Source organism: Chiloscyllium plagiosum, unplaced genomic scaffold (assembly GCF_037043375.1).
Source record: "Chiloscyllium plagiosum isolate Xiang-an unplaced genomic scaffold, Cpla_swu_hap1 HiC_scaffold_8, whole genome shotgun sequence".
Taxonomy (NCBI): Eukaryota; Metazoa; Chordata; class Chondrichthyes; order Orectolobiformes; family Hemiscylliidae; genus Chiloscyllium; species Chiloscyllium plagiosum.
In genome coordinates this window covers 99,866,347-99,883,111 of record NW_028270146.1, presented here as the reverse complement: position 1 = coordinate 99,883,111, position 16,765 = coordinate 99,866,347, and the positions used below count along the sequence as shown (strand labels likewise).

General features: G+C 45.0%; 1 protein-coding gene across 1 annotated transcript in view; it reads left to right on the top strand.

The window, feature by feature from the left end:
• Nucleotides 1–16,765, top strand: part of sptbn5 (spectrin, beta, non-erythrocytic 5) — a 247,248-nt gene that overhangs the window by 228,085 nt on the left and 2,398 nt on the right. Inside the window, exons 64-71 of the mRNA XM_087990163.1 lie at nucleotides 3,501–3,572; nucleotides 8,095–8,181; nucleotides 10,441–10,532; nucleotides 10,902–10,999; nucleotides 13,739–13,802; nucleotides 14,590–14,676; nucleotides 15,977–16,098; nucleotides 16,308–16,442. Coding sequence (XP_087846289.1) covers nucleotides 3,501–3,572; nucleotides 8,095–8,181; nucleotides 10,441–10,532; nucleotides 10,902–10,999; nucleotides 13,739–13,802; nucleotides 14,590–14,676; nucleotides 15,977–16,098; nucleotides 16,308–16,442 — 757 coding nt within the window. The remainder of the gene's footprint in view (nucleotides 1–3,500; nucleotides 3,573–8,094; nucleotides 8,182–10,440; nucleotides 10,533–10,901; nucleotides 11,000–13,738; nucleotides 13,803–14,589; nucleotides 14,677–15,976; nucleotides 16,099–16,307; nucleotides 16,443–16,765) is intronic.

The window sequence follows — 16,765 nt, the reverse complement described above, 5'->3', positions numbered from 1 at the left end:
CGAGTTTCAATGTTATTTTCTGTACCATTGGTTCTGGGACTCGACTCATTAATTCAGACAGGAATGCCTGTCCTAGCCTCTCAGAAGGTGGGTCAGGGAACATAATCAAACTCGGAGTCAGTTTTCCAACTGTGGGTTAAAATGTTGAGCATTAAGTTCCCAGAAAGTTTCAGGCGGGACTCGTAAATATATCCTGAATATTCTTTACCGCCCCCAACCACTGAATTACTTTCACGTGCACAGAAAACACACGTGTTCACAAACCCATGAGGTATGCAGTACCTAGCAGAGTACACATCATCCTCCAGGCTCCAGTGAGTGTAACCTTCTTCAGTTTCTCTGCTCCTTGATACAGCATTAGGGATGAAGCCTCTCCATGTTGAATGCCTCATGAGAAATCTCAGTCACATGAAGTGTCTGGCTTGTTGTTAACTGCTTAGAGTGTTGGCTTGAAGACCAACCAGGCTAATAGCCAAGCTAGGCAGCCAGGTATGCTGAGGCCAACAGACCTGACTGGGGCAGCCAACTCAGGACCAGCTTTTATCCCATGGAAGCCTCTGATAAAAAGCTCTCACCTCTCTGTACATTCTCCTTGTTGTGTTGGAAGGTCAGTGAAACTGGTGGTGCAGGGGTTGCTAAGTGTAGCAGTTCCTCTGGAGATGCCTGTTGTGCGTAACAGCCATGTGTGGTGGTAATCTTACCATATTAACTCTCACTCTCAGTGCGTTGACAGTGGTACATACCCTGGCAGGGCACTGCAGATCATTCACCCTCTTGTGGCTCTTGAGCCGCACATGGACACTGACCTCTGTAGCCTTTTATGGTCATTCAGGATGGCCTCTAGTTGCCAGCTACATGGAAGTCAGCTTCAGTTCTCTCCCTGATAAGCCTTCAGGAGAAGCCCATTTCTAAAACATGGTCTCAAACATCTCCAGGGAGAGAGTGATGAGCAGAGATTGAGAGATGGTCATGGGTTGCAGGAAGTAACTCACTATCTGGTTACCTTTTCAATATGGCACCTGGATGTCACCTCCCAGAAGATCCCAGTGGGCATCAAACAGTTTTACCCACACACCTGTAAAAGGTGGTGTCTTACCCACACATGGAAATGTAACGAGATGAGAAGAACATAATCACTTAGGAAACCCTGACCTATCCCTGACAATAATTCTCTTCCCTGTTTACGTCTGCCTCCACATTCAGTCTCCAAACAACAATTCCACCCATCGTTTTCCAGATATTAAACTGACAGTCGTGAGGAGTATGTTTAATCATTACTTTAAAATGTCTGTAGAATCCGTAATAATGTTTGAAAGGAATTTGTAATAGTTTGCATTAAATATCAAGGAATCAGTTGTAATTTTCTTGCATAATAAATACTGGTGCATGTGGCCTGGAGACCATTGACCTGGAAGTAGAAACAGTAGGGAGGAAATCCAGACCAGCAACTTTGTGGCTGGCAGGCATAAAGGATAGGTATAAGCAGATGAGCTGGAGGGCAAGCCCCTCCTGATGAAGAGTTCATGCCCGAAACATCAATCCTCCTGCTTGTCAGATGCTGCCTGACCTGCTGTGCTTTTCTAGCACCACACTTTTCGATAATTGCAGACACAAAGAGAACCTAGACAGAGATAGGAAAGAAGAACATGGAGACTTTTTATGAGGAAAAGAAGCAAATTATTCTCAGGAAAAGATCTTTTTTGTTTGGTAGAAAAGGAGACAAGAGTTCTTGAATGCTTTGGATGAGATGGCAGTAATGGTCTAAAACCTGGAAAGCTGTGTAAATAGCTCAGAAGCATTAAAAGAGCTGGGTGTTTTCTCAGAAGTGGCTAACCCTTGAACTGGGTTCTTGATTGAAAATGAAATTATCAGGACTGTCATGATTTCATAGAATTAGCTATGAAGAGAGGTTAGATTGACTGGGTTTGTTTTCACTAGAACGCAGGAATTTGAGGGGTGACCTGATAGAATTTTATAAGACTGTGAAGGCATGGATAGAGTGGAAAGTATGAGGCTTTTTCCCAGGGTGAAGGGATCAATTACTAGGGGACACAGACTCATGGTGCGATGGGGGGGGGAGGGAGTTTAAAAAAGATGTGCGAGGCAGGTTTTTCATACAAAGGGTAGCAAGTGCCTGGGATAGGCTGCCAGAGGAGGTGGTGGAAGCAGACACAATAGCAGCATTCAAGAAACACTTGACAAATACATGGATAGGAAGGGAATAGAGGGATACAGAACCTGTAAGTAAAGATAGTTTTAGTATGGAAGGGCAAGCTTGGATGGCCAAAGGGCCTGTTTCTGCGCTGTATTGTTTTGCTGTTTTTTAATTATTGATGGTAATCACACCTGTAAAGTTCAAGGGTGAAAGCTACCCAGCGTGAAGAAAGAATAGCACATTGTTGAGCTCAGTAGTTGTGTATATGAGGTGCATTGTTGTGGTGTTGCAAGCTGTAAGTTTGTTGTATTGACTATTTAAAGTGAATTTATTATTTTATTTGAAGCATCACTTGTCTGTAATTTCATGTTTCATTTGCGTTAGTTCTGATTTATGAGAAAGGAAAAGTTATAAGTGATGGAAGCAGGTACAATTACAACATTTAAAAGGCATCTAGATGGGTTTATGAATAGGAAGGGTTTAGAGGGATGTGGGCAAAATTCTGGCAAATGGGACTAGATTAATTTACGATAATTGATTGGCTTGGACAAGGGTCTGTTTCCGTGCTGTACAACTCCACAACTCTAAATGACATTTTGTTTGTAAATTGAGATTGTTGGGTCCATTTGGGTATGTTGGTTACAGATTCCCTGGGATACTGCCATATGGCAGTCTCATTGGCCTTTAACACTGTTGAAGAGCAGACATGGGGTTCCAGAAAGCATTCCTTCATTGTTCAACACCACCAAATGGTGGAATCTAGCTTCCAAAAAATAGACTGTGCATCTGCCTACAAAAAACTTAATACACCGCAATAGTATGTCATTGTCTGTGAAGCAGACCAGAGACTATGAAAACTGCTGCATGAGGGGAGACTCTTTGCACTATTTCCTCTATATTCCCTGCTGCTACCAATTCCAATCCTGTTAGGATTAGCCTATATATTGTATAATGACATTTCTAATTGTAATACAGAGATCACTTTTACTGAGGGGCCCTCCCTTAGATAAATTGCTTCTAAGACGCATCCCAAAACTTAAATTTAAAAATTGGGGGTGCTGCAGTGTCAGAGGTATTGTGTTTCATGTGATATGTTAAACTAAGGGACCCACTGACCCTCTGAGGAAAAATGTAAAAGGCACTTATTCGAAGAAGAGGGAGTTAACACCATCGTCAGGGGTAATATTACTTCCTCAACCAATATTGGCCAAACCAATGATTATCGTATCACTGAATGGGGCATTTCCAACACCCATTTCCAAAATAGTTAATTTGCACATAAACCATTTTTTGAGACATCAGTTATGAAAGATGCTGTATAATCGGGGGTTATTTTCTTCCTTAGGTTTCTGTAGGATATCAGGCGATGGAGGGCACACTCGAGCGAATGCACAAATTGCAACCCGGAGGGATTAAGGTAGGAACTGGTTGGAGGAATAGTAAAGAGGGGGAACTATTTTCAAAGGCTCCACGTGTCAGACAGGTACAGCCAGCTATACGGTCACATTCCCTCTTACAGCGATCTGAGAGCACTGTGACATGTTTCACTTCATTTAACAGTCCTCCTGGGCCTGAGTATAACTGCTGAGTTAACTCTTGGCAGTTTTGAGAAGAGGTTCTAATCCTGATGGGAGTTGGGGCTCAGGCTTGACCCACATTGGGATCTTGCTGGCAGAAATCGGAGCGAGGTGTGGCAATCAATCTGAGTGACACCGGAATTAAGAGGGGAACGAGAAGTGTCAGAAATGTTTAATTAATTTTGGAGTGCTAACACTCCTGTGTGATTGTTACAGCCATGCAGTCATTCCTTGTTGGAACTGCAGTCCAACAGGCAGTTTGATTCAGTAGTGGACTCTGGATGAGAGAAGTCAGTGGATGTTGAGATTAAGACCAAAGGACATAGGAGTGGAAGTAAGGCCATTCGGCCCATCGAGTCCACTCCGCCATTCAATCATGGCTGATGCGCATTTCAGCTCCACTTACCAGCGTTCTCCCCGTAGCCCTTAATTCCTCGAGACTACAAGAATCTATCAATCTCAGCCTTGAAGACATTTAGCATCCCGGCTTCCACTGCACTCCGTGGCAATGAATTCCACAGGCCCACCACTCTCTGGCTGAAGAAATGTCTCCGCATTTCTGTTCTGAAATGACCCCCTCTAATTCTAAGGCTGTGTCCATGGGTCCTAGTCTCCTCGTCTAACGGAAACAATTTCCTAGCATCCACCTTTTCCAAGCCATGTATTATTTTGTACGTCTCTATTAAGTCTCCCCTTAATCTTCTAAGCTCCAACGAATACAATCCCAGTATCCTCAGCCGTTCCTCATATGTTAGACATGTCATTCCAGGGATCATCCGTGTGAATCTCCGCTGGACACGTTCCAGTGCCAGTATGTCCTTCCTGAGGTGTGGGGACCAAAACTGGACACAGTACTCCAAATGGGGCCTAACCAGAGCTTTATAAAGTCTTAGTAGTACATCTCTGCTTTTATATTCCAACCCTCTTGAGATAAGAGACAACATTGCATTCGCTTTCTTAATCACAACTCAACCTGCATGTTTACCTTTAGAGAATCCTCGACTAGCACTCCCAGATCCCTTTGTGCTTTGGCTTTATTAATTTTCTCACCATTTAGAAAGTAGTCTATGCTTTTATTCTTTTTGCCAAAGTGCAAGACCTCGCACTTGCTCACGTTAAATTCCATCAGCCATTTCCCGGACCACTCTCCCAACCTGTCTAGATCCTTCTGTAGCCTCCCCACTTCCTCCATACTACCTGCCTGTCCACCTAACTTCGTATCATCGGCAAACTTCGCTAGAATGCCCCCGGTTCCCTCATCCAAATCATTAATATATAATGCGAACAGCTGTGGCCCCAGCACCGAACCCTGCGGGACACCGCTCGTCACCGGCTGCCATTCTGAAAAAAAAAACATTTATCCCAACTCTCTGCCTTATTTGACCTGATACTTTCTTGTAGAAGATGCAACAACAGGTCACAGGATCAGGAGCCAGTGTCCGACAATGTATCCCTTTTCTCCAGTCAGCCATTGACCCACCTCGGAGTCAGAAGATTGTGGGTTCAATTTCCACTTTAAAGACTCCTGCAGATAATCGGACAGTCCAGCGCTGGACAAAGGGAGGGACAGCTTGTGAATAAGATATTAAGCCAAGGCTCCAATTATAAATGTGTTCCACAACTTTTCTTTCTAATCTTTTTGATATAAAGTGTGTGGGCCCTTTCCTTTTCTCACACGACTGGCTTAAATGGGCCTTTGCACATGTTTCACATCCATGGGGCTTAGAGGGAACATTGCCAAGAGCTCTCCCATTTGGTTCTAAACAATCCAGTGGCACTAGTCAAAGAATTGGAGAGAAAAAACAGACCTGAAATGTTAACTCTGATTTTTCTTCACAGACAGACCTGCTGAGTTTTTCCAGCAATTTCTGTTTTTGTTCCTGATTTATAGCATCTGCAGTTCTTTTGGATTTTATAAAGTATTGGAGAGATCTTGCCCAAGTCCCAGCTAATACTTATTCCTTGACCTACCCCTGAACACATGGTAACATGTCATTATCTAATAAGTTAATGGCTGTTCATCCAAGTATCTAAAATGAAGCCAAACGTTGTTCTGACTGGATTGTAACATTAACTCTGTTTCTTTACTCTCTAGCTGCCTGCCAGACCTGCTGAGTTTCTCCAGAAATTTCTGTCATTGTTTGAAATAATTGGTTGGTTCTAATTTTCCAAAACTTATTGGACTTGGGAAGGTTCCTTTAGATTAGAAAATAGCTAATGTGACTCATTTACCAATAAAGGAGGCAGAAAGAGGGAAACTGCAGGCAAGTTAGATTACCATCTGTCACAGGGAAAACATTAGAAGCTACTATTAAAGATGTTCTAATACTTGTTCAATACAGTTTTGTCAAAAGGAAGCCATGTTTAATTAATTTATTTGAATTCTTTGAAGAAATTCAATTCTAGTCTCCCTGTTGTTGGATGTTGTGAAACTTGAAAGGGTACAAAAAAGATTGACAAGGATGTTGCCAAGGTTAGAGGATTTGAGCTATAGGGAGAGGCTGAACAGGCTGGGGCTGTTTTCCCTGGAGCATCGAAGGGGTAACCTTATAGAGGTTTACAAAATGGTGCATGGAAAGGGTGGTTAGACAAGGCCTTTTCCCTGGGGTGGGGGAGTCCAAAACAAGAGGGCATAGGTTTAGGGTGAGAGGGGTAAGATTTAAATGGGAACTAAGGGGAAATTTCTTTTCACAGAGAGGGTGGTGCGTGTAGGGAATGAGCTGCCAGAGGAAGTGGTGGAGGCTGGTATAATTACAACATTTAAAAGGCATTTGGATAGGTATATGAATAGGAAGGGTTTAGAGGGATATGGGCCAAGTGCTGGCAAATGGAAGCAGTTTAGTTTAGGATATCTGGTCAGCCTGGTCGAGTTGGACCAATAAGTCCATTTCCATGCTGTGCATCTCTGATTCTAAATAACTTGTGCTGTAGTTAAAGAGAAACCAGTGGATGTAGTGTGCTTAGATTTCCAGAAGACATTTGATAGGTTATTGTAGAAAATTAAATATTAAGGATAGAAGATTCCTAATAACAGGAGAGTAGAAATATTAGCGAGTTTTAACACATAAACACATTTATTAACACATAAATAGAAAGCGGGCCATACCACCAGTGCATCATCCGGAGACTCACTGATGATGTTATAGTGCTGAAACATCTGTAAACGAACTTTCCAGCTCAGCGAGCAAACCTACATCCAGAGTAGAAATATTTTTTAAGGTTGGCAGGATGTCACAAGTGGTGTGCCACAGGGGTCGATGTTGGGACCTCAACTCAGTACAATTTCTATAAGTGATGTGGATAAAGGAATAGAAGGTATGGTAGCTAAATTTACTGATGACACAAAGATAGATGGAAATTGAATTGTGAAAAAGACATAGAAACCTACAAAGGGATACGGACAGGTTGTGAGTGGGTAAAGACTTGGCAAATGGAGTACAGTGTGGGAAAGTAGAAAATTGTCCATTTTGGCAGAAAATGGTATGTTATCTAAAAGGTGAAAGATTACAGAGCTCTTAGATACAGAGACATCTCAGTGTCTTAGTTAATGAATCACAGAAGGTACACAGGTACAACACATAATGAAGAAAACGCATAGAATGTTATGTTTTTTGTGAGGGAAGAGAAGTGACAGTTACGCTTCATTTATGCAAGGCATTAGTGAGGACCACATCTGGAGCCCTGTGTACAGTACTTACAGCAGGATGTTAATGCATTGGAAGCAGTTAGAGATGGTAATTGCTAATAGTTGGCGTGAGTGGACTGCATTGTGAGGAAAGGCTAGGCAGGCTGGCTCTGCATCCTCGGGAGTTTAGAAGAAGTCTGAAGTGATTGAATTTAAACACAGAAGATCCTGAGGGGACTTGACCAGGTGGATGTGGAAAGAATGTTTCCTCTTGTGGGAGAATCTAGAAATAGAGGTCATTGTTTAAAAATAAGGGGCACCCATTTAAAACAGAAATTAGGAAACATTGTTTTTCTGAGAATGGACTGTCTTTAGAATACCCTTCCTCAAACATAGTGGAAGCATAATCTTTAACTGTTTTGAAGGGCAGAGGTAGAGAGATTCTTGATGACCATGGGGATGAAAAGCGAGATGTAGGAATGTAGAGTTGAGGCTAAAATCAGATCTGCCATGATCTTATTGAATGGAGGAGCAGGTTCAAAGGACCTCGTGGCCTACTCTTGCTCCTTGTTTATATATTGGTATCAGATTGCTGACTGAGAGAGTTTGCTTAGCACAGACTGGTGACTGCACTTTGGTCCATAACACTCTGCCTCTGAAATTCTTTCGAATGTAACAAAATACAATTTAAGCACAAACGTTGTCTTTTTCACTCCAAACTTTAATTTCATCTTTAGGTCATCTCTGAAGATTGGGTCACCTATTTTGTGACTCTGAAGGAGCAAGCCCTCTGTTTCTACAAGAACGAGAGTGATAGTTTGATGGTGAGTTGTCATTCCCTGGAACAGAGAACTGAAGAATTTGTAAGATAGGAGATTTTAATAATTCGAAACTACTTGTAATCTCAGTGTTAATCCAACCTCAGAACAGAATAAAACATGCTATTCAGCAGATAACACTGCAGAGAGATGGGATGAGAGTTAGATTAATCAAACTGAGAGACCAGGATACTGAGGAATAGAATTCACCTACAATCACTTTCTAATCAAGCACAGCACTGGGATGATACAAAGTAGTGCTCTCTCTACTTTTTTTAAACCGAAAGTAAAGGCTTCTCTATACTGTCTCTCCATAAAATCCTCCCAGGACAGGGACAAATACAGAGGAAAGCTACTTCTACACTATCCCTTCCAAAATTCCCAGAGCAGGGAGAGCACAGAGAGAATAAAGTGTAAGTCTCTTTCTCTACACTGTCCCCATACACTTCCAGGACAGGGAAAGCAGTGGATCTGATGCACAGTAAAGCACCTGGTCAGTAAGGTCCTGATCAGATACTCCTAGACAGTTACGATACTTTAAGAAATTGAATAAAGCTTCCTCTGTAATGAGGTTGGCTTCCAAAGAAAATGGTGAAATCCTCTGCCAGTGCAGGAATTTAAATATTACTTATTCGCAGAAGCAGTCAGAATTTCTGAGTTTGATGTGTACTGAAACCATAGCACTCTAAGAGCATGTGTGTGTGTGAAACTATCCCATACCCCAGTGACAGTTAGTGTGTGTGGGAGCTATACCCCAGTGAGAGTCAGTGCGTGTATGTGGGGGAGGCTGTACTCCAGTGAGAGTCAGTGCGTGTATGTGGGGGGGGGGGGGGGGGCTGTACTCCAGTGAGAGTCAGTGCGTGTATGTTGGGGGGGGGGGCTGTACCCCAGTGAGAGTCAGTGTGTGTATGTGGGGGGGGGGGTGTACTCCAGTGAGAGTCAGTGCGTGTATGTGGGGGGGGGGGTGTACTCCAGTGAGAGTCAGTGCGTGTATGTGGGGGGGGGGGGGGGGGGGGGGTGTACTCCAGTGAGAGTCAGTGCGTGTATGTGGGGGGGGGGGGGTGTACTCCAGTGAGAGTCAGTGCGTGTATGTGGGGGGGGGGGTGTACTCCAGTGAGAGTCAGTGCGTGTATGTGGGGGGGGGGGGGGGGGGTGTACTCCAGTGAGAGTCAGTGTGTGTATGTGGGGGGGGGGGGTGTACTCCAGTGAGAGTCAGTGCGTGTATGTGGGGGGGGGGGGTGTACTCCAGTGAGAGTCAGTGCGTGTATGTGGGGGGGGGGTGTACTCCAGTGAGAGTCAGTGTGTGTATGTGGGGGGGGGAGCTGTACTCCAGTGAGAGTCAGTGCGTGTATGTGGGGGGGGAGCTGTACTCCAGTGAGAGTCAGTGCGTGTATGTGGGGGGGGGGTGGGAGCTGTACTCCAGTGAGAGTCAGTGCGTGTATGTGGGGGGGGAGCTGTACTCCAGTGAGAGTCAGTGCGTGTATGTGGGTGGGGGGGGTGTACTCCAGTGAGAGTCAGTGCGTGTATGTGGGGGGGGGAGCTGTACTCCAGTGAGAGTGAGTGCGTGTATGTGGGGGGGGGGGTGTACTCCAGTGAGAGTCAGTGCGTGTATGTGGGGGGGGGGGGGGGGTGTACTCCAGTGAGAGTCAGTGCGTATATGTGGGGGGGGGGTGTACTCCAGTGAGAGTCAGTGCGTATATGTGGGGGGGGGTGTACTCCAGTGAGAGTCAGTGCGTGTATGTGGGGGGGGGGGGGGGGGGGTGTACTCCAGTGAGAGTCAGTGCGTATATGTGGGGGGGGGTGTACTCCAGTGAGAGTCAGTGCGTGTATGTGGGGGGGGGGGTGTACTCCAGTGAGAGTCAGTTCACATAGGACCTATATCCAATTTAGATTCAGTGTCTGTATGATAGTCATACCCCAGTGAGAGTCTTTGTGTGTGGGACTGTACCCCAGTGAGATTTAGTGCATTTGTGGGAGCTGTACCCCAATGAGTGTGTATGGGAGCTGGACTCCAGTGAGATTGTGTGAGAGATATTTTGGTGGCTGAACACAGCTTTGGGAAATGTCTGGTAGGTGTGAAAGGCACTATATAAATGCAGGTGTTCAATTATTTTCTCAATTTGAGTGATGTTCTGTCCCATTACGCAATCCTTGTCTGAGGTATCCAGTTTCCTTTAAACTCCTCTGTTCTTGGCTCTGTGTCTTGCCATGTTCTCTTTAAGCAGACCCTGCCTAAGCTTTGTGTGTTCCTGTCTCTGTCTATAGGATTCTCCTTGCTCTCCAACCCTCGTGATCAGCGATGCTCGGTGTGAGGAAGCTGCCGACTCTACGGACAAGACACACACTTTCTGCTTACAGTACGTAACATCAGCTCAACAAATGAAGCCTAAACTTTACTTGGTTTGGGACAGTGTTTCCCAGTGTCCCTGAGAGATCACTGTAGAGAGATTAAACTCTAACACTAACCTCAAGCTCCTCTATCGGATATGGCTGGGGTTTTGGGGGCGGGGGGGCGCTCTGGAGGGGGGTGGAGTGAGTTGAAGATTCATTGGCACACTGTTCATGTGCACAGCCACTCTGAAATCATGTGACAGAGTGTGTGTGTCAGTAACTGTGTGTCAGTGAGACAATGTAAGTGAGGGGGTGTGTGAGAGACACTGCATCTGGTGTGTTTGATGTGGGAGGCACTGTCATGAATTATCTGACTATAGTGTTTTTCCTGATAGACTGAGTGACAGAAGTGAGTACCTTTTCTCTGCTCCATCGGGCAGCCTGATTGGCGAGTGGATTCAGAAGATCAGCAACAATGCCGGTAGCTGTGGAGGTGAGAGTCTGCTGTCAGCTAATATCTTCCACTTTTCTCCATGAAGATGCTTCCTAAAACCGAGCTCTTTGACCAAAGTTACCTGTCCTGAGATCATGGGACTCAGCGATTTGTTGTAGGCTGCAAAGTGGCAGAAGTAAACAGCTCTTCGTCTCTTAACAGTTGTTTATCCCTGTGAAACAGTGAAGCTAAGACAGTGTGTGAGAGACGGTGAGGCCTGTGACCATTGGAGTAGGAATAGAGGAGGAGATGACAGCAGGGTACGACTAACCAGACTGGACGAGCTAACCTCACTGTCAGGCTCCATCAGATCTGCCTTGGGCCTCTTGAGAATGATCTCTCTGGTCTTCTCCTCAACTGCCTCTGATATAACCAGGGCAAAGGTGATGGGCTCTGACAACATTCCAGCTATAGTGCTGAAGGATTGTGCTCCAGAACTAGCCATGCCCCAAGCCAATACTAGTTTCAAAATAGATCTAATCAAAGATGTGTAAAATTGCCAAGGTATGGACAAAGTAGGGCAAATCCAACCAGGCCAAATACCACCCTATCCATCTCCCCTTATCAACAGCAAATGGAAGGTGTCATGAACAGTGTTTAGTCAAGGTTCCATCAAGAACACTCGACTCCAGGCCTCTTCATGGACTGGCTCATGCTAAAGAAGGGACAGCGAATTTTTTTTTTCTTTTCATTGTGGGTTTCAGTGGCAAGGTCAGAATTTGCTGCCCATCCCTAGTTCCCCTTGTTGGTGAGCCATCATCTTGACCTACTGCAGTCCATGTGGTGCTGCCACAATGCTGCAGGTCCAGCATTACCACTCGGCCATGAGAAAGGATTGTGGTGATATATTTTGAAATCGAGATGGTGAGAGGTTTGTAAGGGGTGGTGTTTCTATGCATCTGATGCCCTTATCTTTAGGAAAGGTCACAGATTTGGAAGGTGCTGTCAAAGGATCCTGGGAGAATTCCAGCAGGCATCTTGTAAATGGTGGACACTGCTGCCGTGCCTGAGTGAGGGAAGAAATGACTGCTTAAATTGGTGGATGGGTTGCTTCATCCTGGATGAAGATGAGCTTTGTATGTTGTTGGGTCTGCACCCATTGAGGCAAGTGGCGATTATTCAATCATACACCTGACTTGTGTCTTGTAGATGATGTACAGACTTTGGGGAGTCAAGGGAGTTACTTGCTGCAGAATTCCTGGCCTCTGATCTGTTCTTGTAGCCACTGTATTCATATGCTGGATCAGTTCAGTTGTAACGTCCAGAATGTTTAGTGATAGTAACACCATTAACTGTGAGGGTGACTGTCAGATGCTCTATTCTTATAGATGCTCATTGCTAGCTCTTATGCAATGTGAATGTTCCTTGCTAATGACCTGCCTAAGCACAGACATGGTCTCCCTCAATATTTGAGGAGTAGCAAATGGTGTTGAGCATTGAACAATCATCAGCAAACTGATCCTATTATAGAGGGAAGTTCACTGATGAAGCAGCTGAAATTGGTTGGGTCAAAGACCTGAGAAATATCCTGGAGCTAAGATCACTGATCTCCAACAACAACCGTCTTCCTGTGTGCCAGGTATAAGTCTAACCAGCAGCTCCTTGATGCTGCACTCAGACAAATACGGCCTTGTTGTGATTCTCAGACAGAGTGCATTCCCAGCCCCTTAGTTGCAAGTGGTGAGCCTGGTTCTCAACTCTCACCCATCTTGGACCAATTCTGTTTTAGGTCCAGCAGGTCTTGCTAAGTGCTACTAACAATCCCATCTGTCATTTTACTGATGTTTCAGGGGCTGTAATTGGCCTGATTGGATCTACCCTAATTCTTGGTGGACAGGAGAAATCACTTTTTCTTGTAAGCGAACAAAATGCACGGCCTATGAAATATAACATGGATAAATGTGAGGTTATCCACTTTGGTAGCAAAAAGAGGCAGGCAGATTGTTATTTGAATGGAATTAGATTGGGAAAGGGGACTGGTGCAATGAGACCTAGCTATCCTTGTCCACCACTTGGAGTTAGACATACAGATGCAGAAGGAGACAAATACTATGTTGGCCTTCATGGAGAGAGGATTGGAGTACAGGAGCAGAGCTGTTTGGCTGTAATTTACAAGACCTTATGAGACCACACCTGGAGTATTATGTGCAGTTCTGAGGAAGACATTCTGACTAAGGAAGCAGTGCAACAAAGGTTTACCAGATCAATTCCTGGGGGACAGGTTTGACATGTGAAGAGAGACTGCTTCAGTTAGGATTATATTCATTACAGTTTAGAAGAATGGGGTTGGAGGGTGGGGGGGTTGTCACATAGAAACGTATAAAATTCTAACAGGATCAGACAGGTTAATTGCTGGAAGGTTATTCCCGGTGATCGAAGAGTCCAGAAGCAGGGGTCACGGTTTAAGAATAGGGGGTAGGCCATTTTGGACTGAGATAAGGGGAAATGTCTTCACACAGGGAGAGGAGTCTGTGGGATTTGCTACTACAGTAAGTGGTTGAGGCCGAAACACTGAGTGCTTTCAGAAAGAAGTTGGATCTAATTGTTATGGTTAAAGGGATCAAAGAATATGGGGGAGAAAGCAGAAACGAGACTGAGTTAGATGATCAGCCACGATCAGACTGAACAGCAAAGAAGGTTCGATGGCTTACTCCTCCTAATTTGTGTTTTCTACAATACTATTTTACAACCCTCGGGTTTCACTAGCTGATTGTTGACTCTTCCTGTGCTGTTTTCCAGGTTCTAATGAAACAAGCTCGTCAGCTGTCAATGTGTGTCCTTTGCAGTCTCCACAACACTCCTGGTAAATACAGTACCTCTTTCCATGAGTCTGTGTTACAGGGTGACACTGTTACATGTAAGGGCTTTGAGTTTCTCTGCCACAGGGAAACAGGAATTGTAACAAAATACAAGGTCTTCTCTCTCGGACCTCACCTGATCTTCCTGTGGGTGAACAAGACAGTGAGTGCCATGAGGCGACAACTGTTGCTGAATCAAATCTCACACATGCATAACAATCTACACTCATGCATGTACATGCAGGTGTTAGCATATTCCCTATCATGCACAAAAGCTATGCTGTTTCTATCTTCCCAGAATCAGAGGCCAACTATAGCCTCCTGATTGGAGCCCAAGCCATGTTCAGTGGTGCAGTCTGATAATCTTTAAATACTCCGTGGCTTCTGCTTATTATTCAGGCTGAAAGGTAGAGAAAGCAAGTTCCAAACCATGCAGGACAGCAACAACTCACAATTCATCAACGTGGTGAAATTGGAGCACACTCCTTTCCCCGGTTTCCTCATCCAGTTCCCTGCTCCTTCCCTCAGCTTTCTCTCTCTCTCACTCAGTCCCTGCTCCTTCCCCCGGTTTCATCTGTCAGTCCCTGTCTGGGATCTACATGTTCCTTGGTTTTCAATTCTGAGGTGTCTCAGCCCAGTTTGTTCCCTTCTATCCTCTTGGCCTTTCCTCCTTATTCCTACATTCTGGGCCCCACATCAATCCTCCAAGCCAACTGATGACAGCGAGAGGAGATGTTGCACTGAGTGGTGTCACCTGGGATCTCACATTAACACTTGTTCCTTTCTCCAAAGTGATCCATTTATGACCAAATCCCAGCTCACGACGGGGAGTCCGACAAAGAAGGAGAAACCCGGAACCAACAAGGATTTACTTCCCAGGTAGGATGAGGCCCTGAAGGTAAGGGAACAGAGATCATGGGGTGCTTGGTGCTGGGATAATGCAACACAAACCAAAATTGCTGGCGAAACTCAACAGGTTTGCCAGCATCAGCGGGGAGAAAGCAGAGTTACCACTTCAGATCTGGGGGAATGCTCTGTGTTACTATGGGTGCCTGTTAAGGAGCAGTTGTTCCAGACTGTCACATTCTGGAGTTTGCAACTGATAACCTGCTTGAATATTGTAGTTTATGGTCACTGAGTTTCACTCACTGTCATTCCACATAAGATTCTTCAGAATACTATTCCTGGGAATGGTTCTACAATATGTATCTATAACAGAACTCAACCATTTAATGAGTGATATAACATTCTTCTACACATCAGTCATGAGCTTGCGTCAGCAGACGCTTCCTGTCTGTAAATCCTAAACCCCTGTTGGCACATTCTTTCTGAAAATTTGTGCCAACTATTTCTGTTATAAATCTCAATGTCCGCATTCAAAAAGGCCCATTGCCAACTGCTCCTGAGCATCAGGAAACCCTTTCATACAAAATGGTTTTTGAACAATTGTCATCCACCACTTTTCATTGGCAAGTAAGGTCTTACTTTGGACAAGAGATATTTGAGATTAGATTACTTACAGTGTGGAAACAGGCCTTCGGCCCAACAAGTCCACACCGACCCACCGAAGTGTAACCCACCCAGACCCATTCCCCTACATTTACCCCTTCACCGAACACTACGGGCAATTTAGCATGGCCAATTCACCTGACCTGCACATCTTTGGACTATGGGAGGAAACCGGAGCACCCGGAGGAAACCCACGCAGACACATGGAGAATGTGCAAACTCCACACAGTCAGTCACCTGAGGTGGGAATTGAACCCGGGTCTCTCTGTGAGGCAGCAGTGCTAACCAGTGATTTTTGTCCTTTGCACTATCATTTAACATGTTCATTTAAGATTTTCATGGGAGAACTCAGCCCCCTACTCAGGACAGAACTAGTTCTTCCTCTGATGTTTTGGGAGTGTCCTCTGGGGCCAGTGTACTGGAAGCTTTACTCTTTATCTAACTCCATATTGTCCCTGTCCTGGGAGTGTTCGATCAGGACAGTGTCATGGGCATTTTACTTTCTATTTACTCCTAATTTTAATGTAGAAAAGCTTTACTTTCAGTTTAAAGGTGTGTTTGTGTAGAAAGAGCTTTACTTGGTATCTAATCCCGAGAGTGTTTGATGTGGATAGTGTAGATTGTGAAATGAACACAGGGAGATGATGTCACCTTCTTGTGTTTTTAACAGGAGAACACCATCTTTCAGAGTGAAACACAGCAACTCATCGAATTTGTCTCCACAGAGAGCAGGGGGGCAACGGGATAAGTGGAGAAACAGAGACCCTCCGCTGGGAACAAACGGGACAAAAGGTACCTCAGCATCGGCAAAACAATGTTTCAGATAATTGTTCATAAAACTTAGTGAGTGTTTTGAAACATCACGAAGCATTAGGAACAATTACTGGGCTGATATGGCAGCGTGATGAGAGACGGTTCCTGTACTGTGGGCAGTGTAGTGATAGCACCACATTCTCTGCTCCACCATTCACTGACGTGATGTGTCTTTGTACATTTTGCAGATTCCGGTGTTGAGAGTAACTCAACAGGAGACACGCAGTCAGTGTCAGTTCCTCCACCAAAACCTCCTCACACTTACTATAACACCCACCAATATCCAATGGGTGGGGAGCAGGGGTATCATGGCCTGAACGCAGGTTAGTGCTGTCATTTCTCCGTGAATCTCCGGTGTGGAAATATACCAGACAGTAGTCACACTGGCACTGTGCCTTGTATCCCAATCCCCTCCAGCTCACAGCATGCATGGTTTGACCAGCTAAAAGCTTTACCATCCTGCATCCCAGGAACCATACTAATTCCCTCAGGATCAGAGTCCAGCTACCCAGGCGCAGGAGCTATGCCAAAAGGATGGTCCTGGTACAATCTCCAAAATCATGCCTTTACCACGCTCTGAGAGGGTTTTTGCACAGCTACTGGTTATCAGTACCTGATGCCCAAGACTGTAGAAAATATACAGTGG